This window comes from Hordeum vulgare, chromosome 3H (assembly GCF_904849725.1).
Source record: "Hordeum vulgare subsp. vulgare chromosome 3H, MorexV3_pseudomolecules_assembly, whole genome shotgun sequence".
NCBI classification, from domain to species: Eukaryota; Viridiplantae; Streptophyta; class Magnoliopsida; order Poales; family Poaceae; genus Hordeum; species Hordeum vulgare.
In genome coordinates this window covers 610,555,960-610,571,280 of record NC_058520.1, presented here as the reverse complement: position 1 = coordinate 610,571,280, position 15,321 = coordinate 610,555,960, and the positions used below count along the sequence as shown (strand labels likewise).

Genomic DNA, 15,321 nt, shown 5'->3' with positions numbered 1-15,321 from the left:
TAGTTCAGTTCATAATGCTTGAATGGCTTAGAATAAGGGCACCGAAGATGTTTCGAATTTCACGAGACATATGAGATATTCCAAGAGATGAAATTGGGATTTCAGGCTCGTGCCCGTGTTGAGAGGTATAAGACCCCCGACAAGATTCTTTGTCTACAAAGTAACAGAGAAAAGCTCAATCGTTGAGCATGTGCTCAGATTGTCTGGGTACTACAATCGCTTGAATCGAGTGGGAGTTGATCTTCCAGATAAGATAGTGATTGACATAGTTCTCCAAAGTCACTGCCACCAAGCTACAGAGCTTCGTGATGAACTATAACATATCAAGGATAGAGATGATGATCCTTGAGCTATTCGCGATGTTTGACGCCGCGAAGGTAGAAATCAAGTAGGAGCATCAAGTGTTGATGGTTAGTAAAACCACTAGTTTGGAGAAGGGCAAGGGTTAAAAGGGATATTTTATGAAATGGCAAACCAGTTACCACTCTAGTAAAGAAACCCAACGTTGAACCCAAACCCGAGATTAAGTGCTTCTGTTATGAGAGGAATAGTCACTAAAGCGGAACTACCCTAGTTACTTGGTAGATGAGAAGGTTGTCAAAGTCGACAAAAGTATATTGGATATACTTGATATTGATGTGAAATTTACTAATACTCCTACTAGCACCGGGGTATTAGATAGCGTTTCGGTTGCTAAGTGTTAGTAACTCGAAATAAAAGCTACGGAATAAAAGGAGACTAGCTAAAGGCGAGATGACGATGTATGTTGGAAGTGTTTCCATGCTTGATGTGATCATCATCGCACGCTCCCTCTACCTTCAAGATTAGTGTTGAACCTAAATGTTGTTTGGTGTTTGCGTCGAGCATGAACATGATTGCATTGTGTTTATTGCAATACGATTATTCATTTAAAGAGAATAATGGTTATTCTGTTTGCTTAAATAATACCTTCAATGGTCATGCACCTAATATGAATGGTTTACTGAATCTTGATCATAGTATTACACATATTCATAATATTTGATGCCAAAAGATACAAAGTAGTAATGATAGTACCATTTACTTGTGGCACTACCGCTTGAGTCATATTGAGATGTTAGGAGGTCTCTGGTGAGGAATCAACGTGTGATTTACTCCAGAAAGGTTTAGAGATCACCTCAAGGTATACCACTAGTGGCTGGGAATTGTCTAGCTGAACAGGATGAGCCTTCGTGGTAACACCCACCCTCCAATGGTGACTAGATTCATTCCAAGCAAGTGATCCGGAGACAAATTGGAGACTAGATTCATTCCAAGCAAGTGATCGGGAGACAACCTCGCCTCTGGAGTTTCAGGTATACCTAACCGTAGATGGGATAGGCCACAACAGTTTGGTCAATTTGGCATTTTCCTTTCTTTTTTAGCATTGGTTTGTTTTTCTAAAAAAAATGTAATATACAATATTATACAATTATTATAGTTGAAAACAGAATTGTGAAGTTGCAAAAACAATTATAACAAATACAATTTAACAATGTTAAAATTGCAGATAAGATAAAATAAACAACCAATCATAACCACATAATTTTAATTCAAATTTAATTTGTTTTCTAACAACAAGTTGCAAGCATATACTCATACAGAAAAGTAAAAAAATGGTGCTTTCAATGTGTTTTTTGAGACGTCAAATCGACAAGGACAATTCCATCCATGCATTGGACTGTACAGAAAATGAAAATCAATAGCCCTGTTTGGCTCCTAGGGTTAGAGTTAGAGTTGGTTAGACTGAACTCATCTAACCCTCAAAAATCCAAACAGGGTGGGTTAGAGTGGGTTACATGCATCTAACCAACCCAAAAAATCTAACCCACCCAAAAGGTGCCTTTTTGGGTTAGAGTTAGGTGGGGCCCAGAAAAAGTTACTTTTCTCTCTCCCTCCACCACACAAAATCCTAGATAAAGGAGCCAAATGATTGGAAAAAGTGCATTTATTGATAATCTAACCCTTCCATCCAAACACCTCTTTGGTTAGAGTTAGTTCAGGGTTAGTCTAGAGTTAGAATCTAACTCTAACCTCTAACCGAGTTAGAGTATTCAAACAGGACCAATAAAATGATAATTTACTGTAGTAGCTTTTATTTATAAAAAAAATATGCATGTTCTTTAAGCGGCAATGACACTATAACAATCAAGGACAAAATGATGTAAATATTACATGATCAACTCTACCACACTAGAGAAGTAGAGTGTACAACACACATGACAATTCTACATTAATCTCAACACAAAAGCCAGTATTACATAACCTAACAGTATCAAACCAGTGATCTTCATTAAAAAATTACACTCCTTTCGCAAGCCCCGTGGCTGAATCAATCAATGTGTGGCTCTCGTCGGTAAGAACTTTTGGGCCAGCCCCAGGCCTGCTGCAAATGAAGTAGCTAACGTCACCCTTGAATTTTTGGCTCGGTGACTTCATCTCCGGGGGCGGTGGAAGGGCCTCGATGTCAGCTAAGGATTGCACTCCGGCGTCACTTAGGATTGATTTATCGCCGACCATATAGCTGTCATGATCATGTTTATCATATGTATACATATTTGTAGAATACCCAGGAACAAACAAATGGTGGGTTTATTCTTGGTAATATCAAACACACCTGTCCAAATCATTTTCTTGTGGAGGAAAGCAGTATAAGAGCCTCTGAAGGACAAGCGAAGCTGTTTTGCGGTTTCGTGCTATTAGGACAGCGTTAGGCCCAGCATCAAATGTGTAGGCAACCTGCAATTAAAAGAGATCAAATGCTAAATTTAGAGGTCTTCACACAAACGTAGGTTTCATTATCAGATCAATCGCACCATCCACTCTAGTACCAATTATGTGCAGTCTAGGTGAAATGCATACCAGACAACACATAGAGAGGAAATAATATTGCCAAAGGATTGGAAGCATAAGCATAAACTCGTATTTTCGGGATTTTTTTCAGAAAGATGGCAATAATATTTTTGCTCTTTTAAATTAAGTTAAATTACTTCATCCTGTGATGCTAGTTAAATGTACTTTATCCAGTGCACTAAAACTTATTGTACTGGAGTGTCATAACAAAGCTTAACCAACTTCATTTTAGATCCCTATATGCAGCACCGACGCAGTTCAGAAGAATTGAAAACAAGGTAGCAGGTGTTAAAAAGGAATAGAATATGCCTGTGGGGTTCCTTCCGCGTGGTTCCACTTCTCCACAAGGCTAATTATCCTGCAGTTGATTGAAAGAGCGACCCTCAACTCTGGGATTTCAGTACTAACAGAACCTCAAAATCAGGACAGCTAAAACACTACCTGTGTGACGTATCATTCATGTAGAAGATGGGAGGACTCGTGTCCAAACATACAGCATGAAACTGGTTGCTATCTGCACAAGTTAACCTGGCAAAGGATTCAAAATTACGATTCTTGATGGCATCTTCCATTTTCAATATGCGACCTGGCACTACAGTCTGGAATACAAAAAAAGTAGTGCAGTGCACAGTGAGAAGAAGAAAAAGTAAGCTGCAGCTAAAGAGATAGATCAGTATAACTGCCAACAGACTTGATAAAAAAAATGGAAGCCACAAAACTTGAGGGTCCACACAAGAGGAGGGATAAAACTACAATTCAGATTTCAGAATTGCAGTTTCACGATTTTGTTCCCTCAATGATTCGTAAAAAATGTTGAACAATATGTGCCAAAAACAAGTTAAAGATGAAAATGCAATCACCTGGGCCCTGTACTGCAAGAGGGGGCTTGTTTCGACAGTGTCTCGCATCCCACTGGTGCTACTGGTTTCCTTCTGCTTTGAGCTGACCTAATTCCACAAAGCACCACATTAAGAAAAGGATGTTGGGATAAAAGTGGTGAAATGGTGTCACTATCTAGGTAAGGATGAGTGTTAACGGAACCATGACTCAAGAACAATATTCGTTGACAAGTTAAATGAAACAGATCATGTTATACAACAGAGATCACATTAACATACCACTGCTATGATTATGACAAGATCATCCCAATGCGACTCGTCAACAAGCTGCACTGCCATACTGTCACTTCCATCGTCATTCTACAAGTATAAACTCAAAAAATCATTTTACAATAGAAAACACACGCATTTTAACCGATACAATTTCTCTGCCTGAAGCCCTGAACCAAGAGATTTAACTTACTTTTCCCATACACCATTTCACAAATCCACCATATATACTGCGGCATGCACTTCCAGATCCCTGCCTGCACTGAAATTTGTCAGCCCGAGAGAAGTATAAGTAAAGAGAAGACATAAGTACATTAGCTTATTATTCAGGTAAATGAAGTAAAATTGTTGCTATATCATCAAGCGAACATCACAAACAGGATAGAGCACAGAGTGTTGCTACATAATGTATCAGTACATAGTACAGACCTTGCTATTGAAGAAAGTTCTCCATAATCTTCATTCACGTTCATTAGCTTTCCGAGGGTGAAAACTACAAACAGCATTCAAATTACTAATTTTTGCTGTGATATTGGTATGAAAGCATGACCATGTTTAGCATGTTTATGAGCAAAGATAAAAGTGTAGTGGACAAATCATTTTGTGTTGGTCCTGTTGGATAGCGCTATCAAACTTCCAAGATTGGATAGCATGCTGAGCGGTGTTAGTCAATCAGGGCAAAACAAGACACTGGACCAGATATTAGCAGATTTATGGCAAAGATTAACCAGCAGACCGGAACTAAACATATTTTGTAGGTATTATCTTTTTTTTGCCGCTATAAAACCAGATAAAGAACAAACTGCAGATAAGTTGGACAACCTTAACAGCAGGATTCAGGACAATTTTAGGGGACAGTTGGAAAAACAATAATATTGTGCTATTAATTTATTATCATGAATAGCATGTGTAGCGGCGTAGGTGTGTTCGAAACGCAGAAGCAGCACCTTTTTATGGGATAACATTCCACTTCTGCCTAGAAATAAATATACCCCCCTGAATAATGTATGTTTTCAGATTGCAGCAGCAATAAAACAATTCTACAAGAGAATACAAAATACATCCTTTGCTACTAACGACAACTAACTCGGGTGCATGCAGAAGAGCAGAAAACAAACAGGAATCCAAATCTGACACGGAATATTTACAAGTTCAGTTATGTACATCTGTTTTCCTGACTTATAACCATGGCATCAGAACCAGGAGACTTACCAAGACAAGCAAAGCCAGCAGCCGAAGAGGCCAAACCGGCAGCGGTTGGGAAGTTGTTGTACGACGCAATGTGGACATGCAACTTCTCCCAGTCCTCTTTCTTGACCTTGATCCCCTTTTTCTCGTCCTCTACATCACGAGCCCGCTTCCGGATCTCCCTCAGGCAACTCTGAAACCTCCCGCCCGACAACGCAATCTCCTGCTCAATTCCACACCAATCGGACGATTAGATCGCACTGACTTCCACGCAGACAATAATTTGTTTTTTCTTTTCTTGCAGTTGTGTTACATCACATTCAGTTAAAGACCTGATATAGAACTACTTCTATTGGCCCATCATCCCAGCATGAGGCAGGCAGCAACATATATACTAATGGTAGATGCTAACTGCAGACAACATCAAACAAACAGAAAGGTGTTTTTTGGCTTATGTTGAAAAAACAAATTTCAGACCTGCGCCGAGTGTCTCTGCAAATGCAGCGAGGTTTCAAGCAGGTCCTGATCCAGATCTAAAAGCATATGAGCAGACGATTTCACTGCAGTAATCCCAGATCACAACGGTGACTGACAAGCTCGAAGCCCGAATCGGCGTGCTCCTGCTGGATACCACCCTAAAAGAAGAATCTTTCGAGCTCGCGATCCACCAGATCACTACAAGAAGGAACACTCCGCGGAGGACTAGGCAATCGCAGCGGCGGCGGCGGCGGCAATGTGGGGGGAGCGAGCCGGGCGTGGGGAAAGGAAAGAAGAAGAGGGCGGTGGAAGAAAGGGGGCTGACCTTTCCGTTGAGCCACATGCGGTCGGAGGGGAAGGCGGGGCTGGCGGCGACGGTGGTGGTGGCGGAGAGGTGGTCGGGGTCGAGGGTGACGCTGATGCTGTCGTTGACAGGGAGGATGAGCGCCTCGTCCCGCTTCCCCCAGTACTTGATCACGGCGATGTTAGTTGGCGACCGCCCCGTGGCCGTCAGCACCCACTGCGCCTCCGCCTCCGTCGCCATTGGAGTGGGGAAGGTGGGGATCGCGATTCGCGAGGGAAGTAGCGAAAGCCAGGGACTTTTTTAGTCAACACACGAGGCTGCTAAGGACTTTTAACACATCTCTATCTCTACTAATAAAAACACGAGAGCACAGATAGAACTAGGCATATTAACCATCTGATTATAATCTAATGATCTAAATCTCTTAATGAACGCGCTAACAAAAGGCGTTAACGAAAGGCTACTAATTGCTACGGCTTCGTCTCTTTGCGAACGCACGTCCTCCGAACCGCCGTGAACCTCCAGTCTGCATTCACTGTAGTCAAACAGAAGGAACAACCGTGGCTCACGCGCACACATTCCCTCAGCCCCAACCTTTTTCTCCCGATCCCATCTCTCCAAAGAAAATCATGAAGCGTTGGCCGTAAGGGCTTGTGCGCCGCCGCCGCCCGGGATGAGGAGACCACGCTGAGAGCCGTGCGCCGGTGGTGCGATGCCTCTGTGCGTGATAGGCTCGTTGGCCGCTCGCCAACCGCGACACCGGCCAAGACCCAAGAGGGCAAGCGCTTCGCGCGACGAGACTGAGAGCCAATGAGACCAGGACGCGCCGCCGCGTCTGGAACCGACGAGGCCGCACCGCGCACTGGTGGAGGGCATGGTCGTTGTAGCCAGCAACCGTAGGGAAGAGCGGCATGCGCCGTTGCAGTCAAGGGCGCCGACGAGCCTCGAGTTGGAGGCCTGGAGAGGTGATGGCCGCCGCCGAGCGTGGAATTGGAGGCCTGGAGAGGTGTTGGCCGCCACCGTGTTCGCGGGTTGCTGTGCTGTGATGGGGAGAGCCAAAGGTACTATTCTTGGTAATACAGGATTAAATTGGAAAGGAAAATCTTAATCGTAATTATATCAATTCTTTGGTCTTTGGGTGCTTGTGTGCATCATGGACACTGAGAAGATGTCTGTCTCCTGTCAGACTTACTTTTTTTTTTATCTTGTGCTTGACACAAATCATGACCTCAAGCCTCGACTCAGCCATGGCGACCAGGAGTCCGGGACCAACAACTACTTCTCTCCTCTGCCTGTCACCTTCTTCCCCGGCGTCCGCCGCGTGGCTCCCGCCCATGACTGTCCTCCACCGCACCTTCAGGGGACGCCGCGGGAGCGCTGTTGATTCCTGAGCCACCGCGTATGCCACAACTGTCGCCGCTTCCGACGATACATGAGCCACACATCTAGCAAGGACGCGGGGCGCTGCCGCGGCTGCTTCTCTGAGCGTTGCTATCGTTGAAGGCCATCGCTAGCCGTGCTCGGATGAGCCGACGCCCAAAATTGCCTTCCAGTGGCATCCCCGCTCGAGTTCCACCTCCACGACTCCACCTCATCTGCTGCTCGTCTTGAAAACATGGGACCATAGGATGGCTGAAGAATGGCCATCATTTGCCCGATTTCTTATGGTTCAGATAAATCAGCAAGCGCCCTTACCTTCCTGAACGATGGATTAGATGCAGAATGTTGTTTCTTGTTCAATTTGTGTTCTGTATGGATTCTAGAAAAATGAAACCGGTATGATGGTATCTACCAAAAAGGAACCATGGCATATCCTTGTTATGGCCGTGGTGTGTGAGTGTGAGTACATGAGGAATGCAACATTTATGGACATCTCGACTCTATTGTTATTGCATTCTATGGATTCAATATTCATTCGTATTTTTCTTAACCTAACAAGTGAGTTGATGATCAGCAAGTCATGTTTAACTATCAAATAAGTGAACTCATTTATTAGTTTAGCGAAGTGATTACGTGGACCTCATGAGGACAAAAAGCTAGACCAAGAAGCCTGGGCAGTAGTTTACCGTCAGTGACCCTTGTATTATACATGCCTGCATTTTTCCTGAGAGATCATGAGTGTATCATGGTGATTACCTCACAACTACAAGCCTCTAAGTTTTCTATTATACCCATTTTATCAATTTATTGCATGACTTTCTTTTCTCATATTTACATTATGCATTGATGACATGAAATTTGAACATTTATTTGTAGGGATCCCTTAATTGTATGACAATGAGTGCTGCTAAGTATGGTTGGGAGGTCATGTACTCGCTTGATGCCATGGCTCACCAGCCAGCTATGCGACAATCCTCAATGACATCTAAATATTATAATTATTATATTTAGCAACAGAGTTTCCACACAAGGTTGCTGATATGTGGTGTTAAATTTCATCCATAGGATATCTCGCACTAGAAATGCATCTATAAAACATGAGGTTAGTCTTCTTTTAACTCCTTTTACTTTTGATCAATTAATTTTTAAGCATCAAATATCTTGGTCTTAACAGTCACTACTAGAAAAAGGCCTGCTAGTGGCGCACCTGTTTTGGCTACTAATGGCGCACTACAGGTGCGCCACTAGCATCACGTCATTAGAATTTTTTACTAATGACGCACCAGTGGCGCACCAGGCAGTGCGCCATTAGTATAGCTCATGGTGCGTCATTAGTATGCCTCTCAGGTGCGTCATTAGTATGTCTCCCAGGTGCGTCATTAGTATTCCTTCTAGGTGCGCCAATAGTATGCCTCCCAGGTGCGCCATTAGTATGCCTCCCAGGTGCACCATTAGTATAGCTCATGGTGTGCCATTAGTATAGCTCATGATGCGCCACAGGTTATACTACCAGCTCTAAAAATATTCAATTATTATCCTCACACCCACAAGAAGGTTCAAGATAAACACATATCCAGGCATGACTGATTCATTCAGGCATACTGGCTTTAACTGATTCAATTATTATCCTCACACCCACAAGAAGGTTCAAGATAAACACATATCTAGGCATACCAACTCCTGGGCAGCACCACATATCACGTGAAAACTAAACACAAAAGACCCTCCAAGATTTACGCATATCACGTGAACGAAACGAAGACGAAAACATATAATACTTGTTGAAGAAAGATGGGATGCCTTCCGGAGCATCCCCAAGCTTAGACGATTGAGACTCCTTGGATATTTACTTGGGGTGCCTTGGGCATCCTCAAGCTTAAACTCTTGTCTTTTTTTCATCTCCACATATCGAGACCTCCTCGAACTTCGAACACTCCATCCACACAAAACATAACAGAAAATTCGTGAGATCCATTAGTTTAATAATGCAAATTACTACCTTAAGTACTGTTGCAAACTCATCCATATTCTGTTTATGAATTATATCTACTATAATATAACTTCTCCATGGCTTATTCCATCGATTCAATCGATAGTTTCATCAAAACAATGCATCAAAAACACAATCTGTAAAAAACAGAATAGTCTGTAGTAATCTGAACATTGACCATATTTCTGTAACTTAAAAAATTCTGAGAAATTAGGCGAAATAAACAATTTTCGTAGCATTAATTTGTAAAAAATTCCTAAACTTTGTAAGTTCCAGTAAAAAATGTAAATTCACGTACTATAGCCAAAGTTTCTGTTTTTGCATTGCACAACGAACAAGCAATATAATCATCCTAAAGGCAAATCTTGGCACATTATTTTTATAATACAATGGTATTCATACAAGGGAATAATTATATTTGTTGAAAATTTTATGTAATCAAGATTCACAAAGTTTTCATGGGCATGAACAAAGTTCAAGGCTAGCCCCACTTCAACAGTGCTCGTCCTTCTCACTTTCACTTTTCTTTTTTGAAAAGGTTTTAAGTTCCCCACTTTATATTTTTTAGAAAATATTTTAAAAGCACACAACAGAAATAAATGATTCTCTAAAAATTTCGGGTTGTCTCCCTGCCAGCGCTTTCTTTAAAGCCATTAAGCTAGGCATAAAGTTCTCAAGTAATGGATCCACCCGGATCCCAAGGTATATCAAAGCCAATTTTAATTAACAATGATTTGCAATTTAGTAGTGAGCACAACGCAACATATATCATGCAATGACAAAGTCTAACTCTCTTCCTATGCATCGACGTGTCATAAAAGAATAATTCATGCACATTAAGTAAAGGCTGATACATAGCATAAGCAATTTCTTGCAATTTTATCGTGTTGGAAGCATAAAGAGGTGAAGATGTAGTTCCTCTCTCATAATAATTGCATCAGGAGCAGCAAGCACATGCATATTATATCGATCAAAATTATCATGTGTAATGGTAAAGCGTAACCCGTCAATATAATCCTTAATAAGAGCAAACTTCTCCGAAATAGTGTAGTTGGGAGAATTCAAAAAGATAATAGGACTATCATGTGTGGGTGAAATAGCAACAATTTCATGCTTACTACAAGGAACTACAACAAGTTCATCTCCATAAGCATAATTCATATTGGCATCATCACCACAAGCATAGGAAGTATCAAGTTCATCAAAAAGGGATATTTCAAATGAATCAACGGGATCATAGCAATTATCATAGCATTCATCCTTCGGTAAGCACGAAGGGAAATTAAACAATGTATGAGTTGAAGAGGTACTCTCATTAGAAGGTGGGCACGGGTAGCTAATCCGCTCTTCCTCATTTTGCCCTTCATTCTCCTCATCATCTTTTTCATCCAATGATCTCACATTTTCATCAATTTCTTCTTCCATAGATTCCTGCAAAATAGTAGTCACTTTTTGGACAGCGGAGACTTCTCAAGAAATGCATTAGTATCGTACTTGTATTCATAATTCTCATAGCAATATTTAAGTATAGCAAATTTTTCAGGTCTGTAAACACCATCATCATATTTTTCAAACTTTTCAAACAAAGATTCAATTTCATAAGCACCATTAAAAGCAACAAATTCTTCTATTCAGTAATCATATACACCATTAGCATAAGAAGCTAAGGTTTCATTATCATTAAATTCACATGAAAAGGGAAGGTGTCGAGCCTTCATCCTAGAGCAACAAGTATAATCATATCTCTGGCATAAATTCCAAGCATACAAGTGCAACATATGCATTTGATCCCATAACAATTTTCTTTTTTGAGTCAAGTGATAATCCCTAAAGTATTCACGTTGATCCAACGTTACTCCCATTATCAAGTTGAATGGGGTTTTCTCAGGATTTTGAAAGTACTTTTAATATTTTCCACATAACGAGCATTAAGGGTTTTACGAGGTTCTCCATCTCCATGTATAGCAAGTACACCTAATTTTTTTGGTATTTCGTGTTCCATATCCATAACTAAAAATAGAGAAGAACTTAGAACAGAAAATAAAAACTACTTAGTGATAAAGCAAACACGCACACACGAGAATATTCACTCCAGGCTATTGCTCCCCGGCAAGACGCCATAAAAAGGTCTTCATAACCCACAAGTGTAGGGAATCATTTGTAGCCTTTTTCGATAAGTAAGATTGTCGAACCCAACGAGGAGCTAAAAGTTCTGTCGACCACCGATACAACTCTATACGCGCAAACGTTTACTTTACCTAGAACAAGTATGAAACTATTTTGCGAAAAAATAAAGAGCAAGTAAATAAAAGTTTAGGGTTGTTTAGTAGAAAGCTTTTTGTGTAAAAAAAGAAAAAGATTGTCTATAGACAATTGAATATAACATGATAGATACTTATTATGTGCAATGAGGGAGATACACACGCTAACACACTTTTCATACTTGCATTACATCACGCATCAAATTCCCTACACACATTTGTTGGAAAAAAATCACTATTGCTGACCCACAATCAGCCATAAAAAATTCTAACAGACTATGGGTCGGAAAATCTATGTACAGTTACCTGCTATTGGTCGGTAATGCTACAACATATACTATCGAACAGTCCGTCGGGAATTCACTTATGGGTCACAGACTATCGGTCGGTACATAACCCCGACCAATAACCAGGCGCTAAATAGGCCTCGCACGGGAATAACAAATTTTTAGCGCCAATAATCGGCCCAACCCACAAAGCTTTTTTCTCAAAAACATAAGCACGTTGCCGCCCCACGCTCGTTTCATTCCCCATGCCCGCCGCCGCGCCTGTAGAGAGAGGCGATCTCGCTCCTCCCTCCCATGGCGCCACCGCCCCAAACCATTGTCGGCTCCCTCTCCTTTCCCTCCCTCTCCACTCCTTTCCATGGTGGCAGATCTGAAGGGGACAAGGTCCTTGGTGCAAAGGGAAGTAGGCGGCATTTGCTCCCTCCGCTTCCAGTGACACGTGCCTCCATCTGTGCCAACCAACCTTGGCTGACCAACAGGTAGGCATCCATGGCGTTAACAACAGAGGTAAGGTCCCTCCCTCCACTCCCCCCTCCTGGTCGCAGCGTGTATATTGAAACTCTAGCGTGCAGATTTATAGTTTTCTAAAAAAAAGTATTTTCATGAATTCCTTACACATGGGTAAAGGACTCTTAGTTAAGAACAATTGCATCTATGTGTTTTCAGCAAGAGGGAGAATGACACAGTTAACATTCAGATTTAAGCAATAGATCGATGGAACATTTGTTCTACAGTCTAATAACGAGATAAGATAAAGGTTCTTTTAATTTACTGAAATTAACTTTTACTTGAGTGATGTCCTAAGGTCAACACTCTATGCATGCACATTCCCGAACTGAAAATACAACCACGCATCAATTTCTGATAGTAGAAAATTGATATGATGTTTGCTTTGTGACCGAGTGTCTTATGGCGCAATGTCTGTGAATAAAATACATGGGTTAGAAATAAACTGAAGTACTGAATGAAACTATTGACATCAAAGAGCACGCAAATATGAGTTTAATTTCTCAGTTACAGCAGTAATTGTACTGTATTTATAAAGATTATTTCTTACCATGCCAATAAATATTTGGTTCAGAGCCCTTGATCATCACAACTAGAAACCAGCAAATGCATTACATATGTTCAGTAAAGCCTTTCAATATTTTTTCTGTCGGTGTCACAATGAACACTCCAAGTGGTATGTTTGAGCATCCATTCCTGGTAGCTCATACGTGATGCGGTGATTACTTGGTATGTATGTCTTGTTTGCATATCTTAACTGAAGATCCATTTGTAAAGTATAAGACTGAGAAGTGAGAACTACCTTCAGTTTGCACAAAAAGTCCAAATAACCATACTAATGGTTCAACCTTTTAGTTGAGCATTGTAGAATTGTCACAAATATAAGAATCTATATTTAATCTTCATGCTCTGAGAACAAGAACTTCAGCTTATTTAACCCTGCTATGGAATAATTAGCTCCAAAATCACAATTAGCTTTTTATTTTCTTTCAATGTTCAGGGCACTTGTACACAAGGATTCCTACTTCCAACTACTCATGAGCTTCTGGCGGGTGGCGCAGTGATTCCCTGCCCTTTTTACCACAGCCTCCCCACCAATTGGTGGGTCTAGTGAGATATCTACATACTGGGTATCTTACTTAAGTTAATTGTATACCAAGTTCATTTATGTTTTTTGGCAGATGGTGCTATGTCTTGAATCAATTCTTTTTTCTGTAGGCAGGTAATGCTAGAGCCAAAGGTAATCATGGCAAGTCGAAGGTATCTCATACATCAGACAACTAGAGTCATCTGACAACGTCTTCTCTCAGCATGGTGTTATTCTCGAATTTAGTCCTAACATACCTATTCTAACTACTTGATGTTGGACTTGTGATTTTGTTAGGCTTGTCCTCTCGCTGATTGATGTGCTACCTGGCAGTGGAAGCAATATGGCATCCCTTGGGAGGAGAACCAAAGAATTGTTGGAAATATGCCCTAGAGGCAATGATGAATAATAATTATTATATTTCCTGTTTAAAGATAATCATTTATTATCCATGTTATAATTGTATTGAATGAAAACATAGATACATGTGTGGATACATAGACAAAACAATGTCCCTAGCAAGCCTCTAGTTGGCTAGCCAGTTGATCAATGATAGTCAAGGTTTTCTGACTATGTGCAAGTGTTGTTGCTTGATAACTGGATCACATCATTAGGAGAATCATGTGATGGACTAGACCCAAAAACTATGAACATAGCATATTGATCGTGTCGTTTTATTGCTATAGTTTTCTGCGTGTCAAGTATTTGTTCCTATGACCATGAGATCATATAACTCACTGGCACCGGAGGAATACCTTGTGTGCATCAAACGTCAACGTAACTGAGTGACTATAAAGGTGTTCTACAGGAATCTCCGAAGGTGTCCATTGAGTTAGTATGGATCAAGACTGGGATTTGTCACTCCGTGTGACGGAGAGGTATCTCGGGGCCCACTCGGTAATACAACATCACACACAAGCCTTGCAAGCAGTGTGACTAAGTGTAAGTCACGGGATCTTGTATTACGGAACGAGTAAAGAGACTTGTCGGTAACGAGATTGAAATAGGTATGAGGATACCGACGATTGAATCTCGGGCAAGTAACATACAGAAGGACAAAGGGAATGACAAACGGGATTATATGAATACTTGACACTGAGGTTCAACCGATAAGATCTTCGGAGAATATGTAGGATCCAATATGGGCATTCAGGTCCCGCTATTGGATATTGACCGAGGAGTACCTCGGGGCATGTCTACATAGCTCTCGAACCCGCAGGGTCTGCACACTTAAGGTTCGATGATGTTTTAGTATAGTTGAGTTATATGTGTGGTTACCGAATGTTGTTCGAAGTCCCAGATGAGATAACGGACGTCACGAGGGTTTACGGAATGGTCCGGAGACGAGATTGATATATAGGATGACTTCATTTGGTTACCGAAAAGTTTTCGCGCATTACCGGGAATGTACCGGGAGTGACGAATGGGTTCCGAAAGTTCACCGGGAGGGGGGCAACCCTCCCGGGGGAAGCCCAAAGGACCTATGGGTGGCGCACCAGCCCTTAGTGGGCTGGTGGGACAGCCCAAGAGGGCCTATGTGCCAAGAATGAAAAACCAAAGAAAAGAAAAAAAAGGTGGGAAGGAAGAGAAGGACTCCACTTTCCAATCCTAGTTGGACTAGGATTGGAGTAGGACTCCTCCTCCTCCCTAGCCGGCGCACCCTTGAGGGCTTGGCCCTCAAGTAAAGCCTCCTCCCCCTCCCTCCTATATATAGTGGTGATTTAGGGCTGATTTGAGACAACTTTTGCCATGTGCAACTCAGATCTAGACACCATAGTTTTACCTCTAGATCGTATTTCTGCGGAGCTCGGGCGGAGCCTTGCGGGAGTAGGTCCTTCACCACCACCGGAGCGCCGTCAC

At 41.7% G+C, this 15,321-nt stretch overlaps 1 protein-coding gene and 1 long non-coding RNA gene across 2 annotated transcripts; one reads left to right on the top strand and one right to left on the bottom strand.

Annotated features, from left to right (window-relative positions):
- Nucleotides 1-2,097: 2,097 nt before the first annotated feature.
- Nucleotides 2,098-6,266, bottom strand: LOC123441095 (diphosphomevalonate decarboxylase MVD2, peroxisomal-like). The gene is made up of 10 exons (XM_045117618.1): nt 5,971-6,266; nt 5,193-5,391; nt 4,410-4,473; nt 4,174-4,237; nt 3,990-4,070; nt 3,732-3,818; nt 3,313-3,470; nt 3,181-3,229; nt 2,636-2,757; nt 2,098-2,542 (listed from the first exon to the last, which is right to left on the bottom strand). The coding sequence occupies exons 1-10, from the start codon at nt 6,187-6,189 to the stop codon at nt 2,320-2,322; spliced, it is 1,266 nt and encodes a 421-aa protein (XP_044973553.1). The 5' UTR covers nt 6,190-6,266; the 3' UTR covers nt 2,098-2,319.
- A 5,910-nt stretch (nt 6,267-12,176) lies between these two features.
- Nucleotides 12,177-13,904, top strand: LOC123441094. Its single transcript, XR_006630402.1, has 3 exons — nt 12,177-12,374; nt 13,375-13,634; nt 13,759-13,904. It is a non-coding gene; the product is annotated as an uncharacterized LOC123441094 (long non-coding RNA).
- The last annotated feature ends 1,417 nt before the right edge of the window (nt 13,905-15,321 follow it).

Bases quoted from the DNA above. Each gene is read 5' to 3' on its own strand.
- LOC123441095 (XM_045117618.1), bottom strand. From the start codon at position 6,189: ATGGCGACGGAGGCGGAGGCGCAGTGGGTGCTGACGGCCACGGGGCGG. The intron at 3,819-3,989 runs GTATGTTAATGT...TTGTGGAATTAG, and splicing joins TTGTCATAATCATAGCAGTG to GTCAGCTCAAAGCAGAAGGA. The intron at 2,543-2,635 runs GTGTGTTTGATA...TGATCATGACAG, and splicing joins CAAGAAAATGATTTGGACAG to CTATATGGTCGGCGATAAAT.